We start from the raw sequence: 10392 nt of genomic DNA, 5'->3' as shown, positions 1-10392 counted from the left end.
TAAGAAGCAATGAAACGTACAAAGTACTGAAATGTAGACAGCACAACAAATACGCTGCTGTTGAAATACTCTTAAAAATATGTATTTAAATATTTATTATTAGTTTATTAGAGCTATATAAATATATTCAGGAAAAGTGGTTACAGTAAGAAGAATAAAGACATATTATTACTCATGCATTAACGCTAATGCTGTAACTGTACAAGCCTTTTCTGTCTATTTTTTACTTTTTTTTTTTTTTTTTTTAGAACTGAAGCTTTTTAATATGAAATTGTCCAAAGTGCACACAGGTCTTGTTTTGGACCAAGAGACATGACTACAAAATGATTAAATTGCTAAAAATTGTCAAAAGGAAAAGCAACAAATGCTGACAATCTAAAATTGGGAATGTGCAAACCATTAATTTGATAAATGAGCAAAAAAAAAAAAAAAAAAAAAGAAAAGAAAAAAGAGATCAAAGCAGTCAGTTTTCTCCCTGCCTCATGGTTTCAGCTCTCCTACTGAATGTGTGACCTACAATCCTGTTTTGCTCACAAAAAAAAATCATCATTTGTGACTAAATTTGCAAAGAAAGTGCAGAAAAAGATCAATGGTACTTAACTGTAGCTCAGTCTAACATACTTATTGCCATTATAAGAACATATCAAAATGATATATTGATATGTATATATCTATCCCTATTGATAATATAGTAATACACATCTATATATAAAAATATGTATAGAGGTAGGATGTAAGGTGTGGATAATAATCAGGTGTTTATGTTTCTGATGTGCATTACTTGGCAGTATCATTAATTTCTTAAACAGCAACTCAATAAACATACAACTCACTACAGTTTAATGATTATAAAATGGTGATAAACTGCAAATTTTTTCATTGTTTTAGAGTTTGCATATTAACATGTACTTGCAGGTTTTCCAGCAGTACAACAAGGCAGCGTGTAACGCACTTGGTCAGGCAGGGCTCTTCTTCCTCTCTTCTACCTGTGTGTAGTTAATCTCTGGGCTGTTGATCTTTTGCCTTTACTTAAGATTTTAATTTAACTGTAGGAATTTACAGCTCCATATTTATACTGATATTGAAAGTACATCATCAAAAATACCAACCAGTTGAATTCTTAGTACAATCAGAACGACACTGTATTAAACACTCTCCATTTCATTGATGTGCTTATTCAAAACTGAATTTCATCCACAAAATAAAACGGCACAGGGGTCAGCAGCAGCAGCTGACTGAGCCACAATTATTCATCGGCACTCAGTGATCCTTCAGCCTTGTACTGACTGGTCAAAGATCAAAGCAGCATCAAGTGAAGTGTTTGAATCATAGTGACCTTTTCTCTGGTTTTGTGCCACAGGACACAAGTCTTGTTCACACCACCTGGGAAATAAAAACACATGATAAATAAGTTAAAAATTATAATGGCTTAATTAAGAGAACTGTAAATTTTTTTTTTATTTAATTTAATTTTTTTTTTTTTACCTGAGAGCTGCATAGGTGTCAGATGGAGAAGCTCCTTTCCAACATGCATGATCAATAAGAAGGGCTCCTGATAAGACAGAGTTGGGAGTTATGGGGGGGTGCATGCAGGTAAATAGGCTTTGTTTTCTTGAGACAACTCCACAGTTGACTGATTACGCTGACTTAGCAGAAGATTATTTGGTCTGTTACAATGAATGCTGTCAGCCCAAGCTTATATTTCAAAATGCCAGTTCAGTTCATGACTCAGTCTAAGATATTTAGTCTGACAAAGACAAACAGAAAACATTTGAAGAGATAACACTGGAGAATATTTGACTTTTATGCTTGGAAATAAACTGAAAGAATTATTTATAAAATATCCAATTATGTTTGTGTTGATCAGCTAAACTATAAATTAACTAACTGTTGCAGCTCTGACTTTATGTGTGTGGTACGCACCTGTGTAGATGCGAGCCAGGCTGTATGCCAGGTCTCTGGCTGCTAGCTCCAGGTAGCTGGGTGCTCTGGTTGCTGCTATCTGAACAAACTCTTCCAGCTCAGAAAGGGCATCAACCACTGTTTTCACAGCTGGTGCCAGTGCAGAAACACTGGAGGCACCTGCCAGCAGAGACTAAAAGAAGGAAAAAACAAGAGCACTTTATTATTTTTGTTCAGCTCTATAACAGAGAAGATTTTGGTCACTGAATGTGGGTGACAGGATCACTTGTTGACCTTGGCCTGGTCGAAGTAGGCATGAAGAACCATCCCTGAGCTACGAGCCACACAGCGCAGCACATCCAGAGAAAGAACATTTGTTGTACCTTCCCATATGCTCAACACCTGCAAGAGGAAGAGACAAGTCAGCCTGAGAATTACAAAAAGAATAAAAGACTGTTGCAGTTTTGGTGTTGACCTCACCTGTGCGTCACGGAGTATTCCAGGCAAGCCGGTATCCTCGATGTAGCCCTGTCCACCAAAGCTTTCCAAACCCTCTGACACCACAGCAACTGCCTGAGACAAACACAACATCAAAACAGTCAGACAATCAAAACAGCTAGATGACAGCTCACACTCACATTCATGCAAGCTGCTCACCTGCTTCCCGGTGTACAGTTTGACCACGGGAGTGAGGAGCCGAAGAAGGTGTGCATCATGCTCAGTCGCCACGCCACTTTCTTCTCGGCCCAACAGACGACACACATCCATCACCAGGAGAAAGGCTCCACGAGACTCCACCTGTTGGTGTGAGAAGCAAATGTGGCTGAAGCGTGAGTAAAAACACTGTGTAGAGTTTGTGCAGTTTGTTCACCGCCTGCCAGCTTACCTCCATTCTCGCAAGAGTCTGCATGTGCAGCGGGTGGTCTTTAAGAAGCTTTCCAAAGGCAGTGCGCCGACTGGCATAGTCACGAGCTAACTGGAGCACCCTGTGAAGACACACATTTACACCAATTATTAACCAGCTTTCTCATGCTGTGTGTTAAGAAATAAGTGCAGAATGCAGTGTGTTAGTAAGAGCAGTGTCCTGCCTTCTCATCGCGGCTGCTGCAGAGATGCTGTTGTGGATCCTGGTTATAGTCAGCATGTTAGCTATAGATGCCACACCTCTCCCCTCCACTGACAGCTGTTGTAGGAAACAAGTTGTCAAAGGTTTTGAAATATTACAAGAAAAAAAATGACAAGGAAAATGGGTTGTCATGTTTCTCTAACAGCAGTATTTCCAGTGTCCAGTGGAGCATAAACTATCTGAAAATGTCTGTAATCTATGATTAATTACACTGCTGCCGCTGGTTTTGCCATATAACTGTGTGTTCTGTCAGTGGATAGTTTTCTCCCACAAAGAAAATGCTCACACCTTGACAAATTCCAATAAAATTCTCCCCCAGCAAGGTAATGCTGGTAACGCACAGGGGCCACATTTGGGTCCCCGTGCGTGGGTATTTGGCTATGCAGAGGGAAGGTTTCTGTGTATGCACACTGCACAGTCGTGTTTGTGTGCTATGGGTAGGTCAAATTCTGATTGGTTAAAAAAGTGGGCCCGAACAGGAAAGGGAGCAACATGGGAATTCACAACGTGAAGTGACGAGCCTGGGGGGAAAGAAAAAAAAACACGAGAAAACACAGACCGTGGTTTCAGTGGATGTTTTTCCTTAGGTACCAAGCTGAGATGTCATATGTACCACCACCTACAGGCTGAGACATTTGTCACCTGGTATTCTTCTGATACATTATTAGGATTTTTTTGCACATTTGTGAAGACATGCACCCGTTCTTCCCAATATTGAATATCCAAAATCCTTTAAAAACAGCAAAATGAATCACCACGAAACCAAGCAACCAAACACTTAAACAAGGACAAAGAAAGATGCAGAAACAAAAGCAGGCAGTGTGGTGATTTATGTTGTGAGGACACCCCCAATTCCATCAAAGTCCAAACATCATAACACAGAGTGGTAATGAGAACCCACATGAGCCCAGAAGCCCCAAGTGGCCGCAACCAACAGCAAAGACCAAGAAGCAGTGGACACCTGTGTGCCAAGCCAGAAACATCTAGGAAGGACTCCACCAGTGAGCGGGGCCCTGCCAGGACCCAGAGGTCAGAGAGCACATTCTGGTCCCAGCCAGGCAGCACGGGCACCCAGAAAGAGGAGCCCACAGCAGAGCACGATCCAAGGGACAGCAAACAGAGCCAAGGCCCAGAAAGGACACCAGCAAGCACAACCAGGGCACTAGGGCACACGTCCAGTGTTACAGGATAACCAGACCCAGAGGCCCAGACCAGAACTGAGTCCCCACCCCCACCACCCACTGACAGAGCAAAAGGTGCCCACCCCAACCCAGAAGGCTGGGCATAGGGACAAGGCACTGGGCCCGCAGGAAGGACACGGGCATGCACCACCCATTTCACCGCAGTGCATGGGGGCAGATCATGGGGAAGAGAAGGAAAGGGGAAAGCCAAGCTGGCAGGACCCATCAGCCCCCACCCATCCTCTGGTCACATTGCCCCCAAAATCCAGCATCACCCCCAACCTGCCCAGAGCCAGGAGATGACACAGCAGACACAAAAACCAAGCCCCAACATAGCTGCCATGGCACCCACCCCAACCCATTTTCTAATTGTCAGATTAGAATTATTTTAACCTCACTAGTGTGAACCCCACCTAAATGTCTAGAAGGATTAGTCAGTTGCATTAACATGGAGGGCATATGGGGTAGGGAAGAGTGAGGCGGGGGACCAATGTACACTACTGTCAGGCAGCCCGTCCCACGATGTGACTCCCCACCATCATCCCAGCCTGCCCCCAACACCTATAGTGAGCCCTATAATGCTCTATGTAAATATAGCTATTATAAATCTTATGTGTGAATGTGTGTTAGGCTTGTGCTGTATATTAAAAGAAGGGAGACAGGTGAAGTCCAATTCTACCCAGTAATAGACCAGGGGGCAAACAGCAGAGCCAACAACCCCCCCACCCCACCGAACCCTACCCGTGTAGACTCCAGTCTCATTTGGTATCCACAGGGTGCACTGGTGCAACTCTGATCCAAAGAGGCTTACAGAAGTCAAGGAATTTACTGCCAACATCCTCATAGCTGGAGGAGAGCCAGAGAGAAGTCAGTGCTACTTTAGAGGCACAAGAGAGACCCACATTATATTAACAAGGTAGTTTTAAAGTTCTAACCGCTTTAATTGGCTCCCAGTTAATTTTAGGGTTGATTTTAAAATCCTTTTATTTGTTTTTAAATGGCCTCGCCCCATCATATCTGTCTGATCTGCTCCACCTGTACGTTCCTTCACGTTCACTCAGGTCAGCTGATCTGGCACTGCTGGCTGTCCCAAAGACAAAGAGGAAGTCCCGAGGTGACCGCGCTTTTTCAGTTGCTGCCCCAAAACTGTGGAACAATCTTCCCTTGCACATTAGTCAGGTTGACTCACTCTCTGCTTTGAAGTCCTCTCTTAAAACACATTTTTTTCTTGTTGGCTTTTAACTCAGTTTGAGATGTTGGTTTTCTTTGTTTATTTGCTTAACTGTGGTTTTTATTTATTTAATAATTCTTTCCTTATCTTATGTCTGTGTTTTGCTTGTTTGTTCTTAGTTGTGTACAACACTTTGGCCAACTGCATTTGATTTTAAAGTGCTTTATAAATAAAGTTGAGTTGAGTAACTGATCTGTATTCATATTAATTCACTGGCAGCCATTCACAGTTTCTTACCTCGAGCTGAGTGTATACTACCTCCTGAGCGCTGCTGGTGCAAGCAGCTGATATTCTCATAAGTTGCACAGCTCCACAATTTTCAGTGGGTTAAATTAGAAATAGTGTATAAGCTGATTTGTGTTTTTACAAAGTCACACGGTGATATCATTAAAAACCAAGGGTTTGTGGTCCTTATGTGGCTCTTGAGGTCAGCAGTTTTTTCATGGCAAATAAAATCACTGAAAATTTTCAAGGTTTTGTTTATCCCTGCTGTACATAACGTGCTTTGTTGTAAACAAGTTGTCATATCTGCAGAGAAAGGCAACAAAGTCTACAGTTATCAATAAATTTTTATAACCAGTGATCCTGTGTGTGTAACTGACCCTGTGCGCTGGCAGGCCATCCAGCAGCAACTCAGCAGTCGGCATTTGTCGTGTTCCCAGCTTGTCCTTCAGTCTCTGAACCTCAATTCCCCTCAGTCGGCCATCTTCATCTCGACTCACTTCCGCATAGAAAAGAGACAATCCTTTGCTACCCTGAGGGACAGAAAACAGCAGTCAATGAAAGCACCATATGAGTCATTAAAAATGCTTTGCAACTGATGGTAGAAGTCAGCGGTACTGGTATGGTTGCTCCTGTCTGGTCCTGCACTCTGGCCAGTGTGAGGGTCATGTCTGCGTCTGTAGCAGAGGTGAACCACTTGAAGCCATGAAGCTTGTAGGAACCATCTGTTTGTGGAACAGCCACCGTCTCAGTGCCGCTGGCTGAGAACAATGAAAGACAACTCATGAAGCATTACAATAGTTACTCTTGTACTGCATGATAAAGCTAAAAAGTAGTAACACCATGCAAGTTTTCAAACAAAGGATCTCCTCCACAAAAAGTAGTCATCCTTTGAAAAACAGAATTACAATACTGTTGTACTGCAGCTTTTTATCTACTGATTGAAGCTGGCACTGACAAATGTAGAAAATAATGTGTCACTACTTACCCACATCAGATCCTCCCTGTCTCTCTGTCATCCACTGTCCAGATGTCCAGAAGCGCTCAGGCTGGCGAGTGGTCAAACGACTGTAAGCTTCTTCTACTGGTTGCGAAACACCTATGGACTTCTCACACACAGACAAGCAATCATTCACTGTGCTTACAGGGACAGAAGTGATTGTTTGCATGCATTGCTATACTCCCATAACTGCAAAATCCAGATTTGCAAGCAGTCGCTCAGGAATCTAATAATTTATACACTTCCTCCAGGTATATGGCACAATGGTAAACAGAAGCTGGCAAATTTATTTGTCTAGTGAAGTCCAGTTCAGTCCAGTGAACTGATAAATTAAAAAAATGTATTAAAGCACAGAAGTTAAAAAGTTTGTGAGGCCTACTAGTCACAGGATCTTAGACTTGGATTTATTTACTTCTTCATTTTCTTCATTTTTTTTTTTTTTGTATGTTCCTGAAAATATTTCTGTTGTCGCCTGCGCTTTTTGTATGGTTATGTTGTGTATACTGACAACTCGTATTCTGTCAAATTGATTCCTTAATACAAACACAAGAAAAAAACTCCCTATTAAAGCTATAAATAACATGATAGAAGATAATACAAATGTACAATATAAAAGGAAACTGGGTGCAATATGCATATGGTGAACTGTTAAGAGATATGGCTCTGATTATGTGGTATCTCAGCCTGTCCAAACAGTTCTACAGGGGTACCTAACTCTTGGGATGAAACCGTCTCTGAACCTTGAGGTCTGAGCATGAAATGGTCTGTAGCATTTGGCAAATGGGAAGATGAATTTATATTCTTAAAATGTTACTGTGTTAAACTCCGCTACAATATTTCTCACTTAATTTAGTTTTCAATTATCAGAATACTGCAATAATTTGAATATTAGTTGCTTCCTTGCAAGTAATTATACATAAATCCCATTACAAGTTCTGCTGTTCTGATCACTGAGCACAGATTCCTAAGCTGCACAGATCAGAAGTGTTTGATTTACAGCTAAAATAGTGTTTGTGGTGGTTTACAGGACACTGCATTAGTCACTTTAGTCTGACTTGTTTTAACACACCTGGATGACTTTTGCAGCTCCATCAGTCATAGCCAGAGGACAAGTGTAGAGACCAGAGGAGGGAGAGAAGAGGTACAACTTGCTCATCTGGTACACACGACTAGGAACACACACACACACACACACACACACACACACACACACACACACACACACACACACACACACAGAGTTTTACTTCTAGAAACTGGCAAAAACACTTTACTGAACTGAAATAAGACACATGAGCAAAAACTGAAAAAAGGAAGTGCAACAGCCTCCAAACCTCCACTCCCCAAAGGACCTCTCATAGCCAATGGCCACCAATCCTTCTTGCGCTGATAGGTCTTTCATGCGTTTCCATGCCGGGGAGGTCACAATGTGGTCCACTCTGCGACCCCAGGGATCAAAATGCACCAACCGTGGAGGGTTGACCTCACACTCCCTACCCCAACCATCCACCTCTTTTGCCAGGTGTTCTCCAAATGCAGACAAGTCTGAGAAAATCCCCTGTGAACAAATTTACATGCATACTGGAAATCACAGACCTTAAGAAATAGATCTCGGCCTGCTTACCTGATAAGACAGATCCTGTTCAGCTGTTTTATTCAAGTTGTCATGAATTTGCTTTTTGTTTTAAATAATGGTAACATGCACATGTAACAAAGTCGAACTGCTATTGATTTCATACCGGGGCTGCAAAACGTAAGGAAAAATATGCATCACATATAAAACTAACACTCTGCATATACTAAACACTTGTTGTTCCACTTATCAATAAGAAAAACTTTGAGCACAGTATCACAAGACCACAACATATTCTAATTATACACACCTTATATGTACATTGTTATTTAATGTGACCCCTTACACTTGCCTCTAAAACTGCTAATATGACACCCTTTCTAAGGCAAAACAGGTAATCCCTGCTCACCTCCTGAGGCAGGTGTCTCTTCAGGTATCCTCTGAGTAAGGCATCCTCTAGAAACGGGTTCTTCAGCACTGGGTTTTCCTGAAAGAACGATCCTATCCTGGCCCGGGTGAATGGCAGGTAGCCTGCTGCCTCCCACAGTTGTTCTTCATCTGATCTTCTTCTGCCTGGCTCAGCTACACTGGCTGACCTGATGTGGATCAGTGATCGAAGAGGAGGAGGGGTGATGCACCACAACCTGCAGGAGCCTCCGGCTACACGTCGGCTCAGGAGGGCTGAGCACGCTGACATGGCCCAATACCTTCAGTCTGAGGTGAGACTAGAGAGTCAAAATAATGGCATTAGAGCAGGGACTGGCAAGAACCATTCTGGGAGGACACTCGTGGAAAAATCACAAAATTCAGTGAGATATAATGATTTTAAAGAGCACAGACCTCCTGTCTCCATAAACACACATCAGGAAATACAGCAGTAACAATATGGCAGCTGCACTGAAGCACAACAAGTGAAGTAAGGAGCGAATACAAATCAGTCTGGTTAAAGCAGTAAATACTTGTATTCAGTAGGGCAACAGTATGATATAATTTATTGATCGTTATTTTCAGCATAGGAATCGACTGTTTTTCCGGTGCTGATTCAGAGCTCATCTTTGCTCTCAATAAGACAGTTTTCATGAAGCACTGAAATACGCATTATTATCGTAACTATACCAACTGGCAATCTGTAAAGACTATAAAATTAAATAATAAAGTAATAATAATAAACAAAACAAATAAATAAATAACTGCATAGCTGACTTGCAGATGATGGAGGAAACTGACGACCAAAACAATAACTAAATGGGTCAAAGTTCATTTGATTGTGTTGTCGCTTTTGTGCAGATATTATCTTCCCATTTGTATTTATGGGCTTCCTTGATATTATTAAATATATATTCTAATGTTAAACAGCGGTATAGACTTGCTATCTTGTTCTTATAGCTGTTTATCATAACGTGTACTCTTAGCACTCCAACCCGACAACACAGGAGTTAACCAGGAGCTAATAACAAAGCTATGTGCGCTTCATTCATAGGCAAGCGTACATAAATAACGCCGAATTACTTGCAAACTTAAAAGCGTTCCAAATGTCAAAGATACACGTACTATAAGCCAGCTCACCAAATGTTTTCCAAGCCGCTTCACATTCACAGCGGGTAACCTAACTTTCGCCTTCAAAATAAAAGTCTTCCCTCGTTTAAAGGTTCAAGTAGCCCCCCCCCCCGCAGCAGGAGCAGCAGCAACAGCAACACCATGCAACAACACAAGCAACACTTCCAGCAAGGATCTATAGTTTACACAAAGGATGAAAGTGCAGGGCGACAGCTTATAAATATAACTGCATTGAATAGATGACTGGAAAACCGCATGTTTATATTCATAGTTAACTAAATAAATGTAATATGTTAATTGAGTTGTTCAGCAGACTAATGGCTGAACCCTCCTAGATTGTAAAGAGTCTGGGCCCTGGTAGAAAGTGTCCTTAACAATAATCTGAGCCTTCAATAAAAGCTGATACTAGAAGCTGGTGGAAGGTGTCCTGTATTGCACAGAATCCCTCTGGCCTATACTGTGTGTACTACTAGCTAAGCAGCTTCCATTTAATTTAATAAAGTCCATTAAAGCTAACATCAGTTGTTCCTCAGCTCAGAAAATTAAGATCACAACTGTCTCTCTTATCAATCCCATAAGTCTGTCACATATACAGGATTA

At 41.7% G+C, this 10392-nt stretch overlaps 1 protein-coding gene across 2 annotated transcripts; it reads right to left on the bottom strand.

Annotated features, from left to right (window-relative positions):
• Positions 1 to 208: 208 nt before the first annotated feature.
• Positions 209 to 9866, bottom strand: LOC115785423 (acyl-CoA dehydrogenase family member 11). Of its 2 annotated transcripts, none has more exons than XM_030737012.1 (15): positions 9802 to 9866; positions 8645 to 8960; positions 7997 to 8220; positions 7732 to 7831; positions 6651 to 6768; positions 6281 to 6423; positions 6043 to 6195; positions 2991 to 3085; positions 2789 to 2888; positions 2560 to 2700; positions 2383 to 2475; positions 2197 to 2304; positions 1924 to 2095; positions 1486 to 1552; positions 209 to 1383 (listed from the first exon to the last, which is right to left on the bottom strand). In XM_030737012.1, exons 2-15 carry the CDS (start codon positions 8930 to 8932, stop codon positions 1272 to 1274), a joined length of 1914 nt encoding a protein of 637 aa, XP_030592872.1. In that variant the 5' UTR covers positions 8933 to 8960; positions 9802 to 9866; the 3' UTR covers positions 209 to 1271. The 2 variants fall into 2 exon arrangements, with proteins under 2 accessions (XP_030592872.1, XP_030592873.1); XM_030737013.1 differs by having other exon boundaries at positions 9787 to 9839.
• Between the last annotated feature and the right edge of the window lie 526 nt (positions 9867 to 10392).

The sequence above is a fragment of the Archocentrus centrarchus genome, chromosome 9 (genome assembly GCF_007364275.1).
Source record: "Archocentrus centrarchus isolate MPI-CPG fArcCen1 chromosome 9, fArcCen1, whole genome shotgun sequence".
NCBI classification, from domain to species: domain Eukaryota; kingdom Metazoa; phylum Chordata; class Actinopteri; order Cichliformes; family Cichlidae; genus Archocentrus; species Archocentrus centrarchus.
The sequence above is the reverse complement of the archived record's forward strand: the minus strand, read 5'-3'. Positions and strand labels throughout refer to the sequence as shown.

Bases quoted from the DNA above. Each gene is read 5' to 3' on its own strand.
- LOC115785423 (XM_030737012.1), bottom strand. From the start codon at position 8,932: ATGTCAGCGTGCTCAGCCCTCCTGAGCCGACGTGTAGCCGGAGGCTCC. The intron at 6,196-6,280 runs GTACCGCTGACT...TCTGTCCCTCAG, and splicing joins AGACAGGAGCAACCATACCA to GGTAGCAAAGGATTGTCTCT. The intron at 2,305-2,382 runs GTGAGGTCAACA...TTCCTCTTGCAG, and splicing joins GAATACTCCGTGACGCACAG to GTGTTGAGCATATGGGAAGG.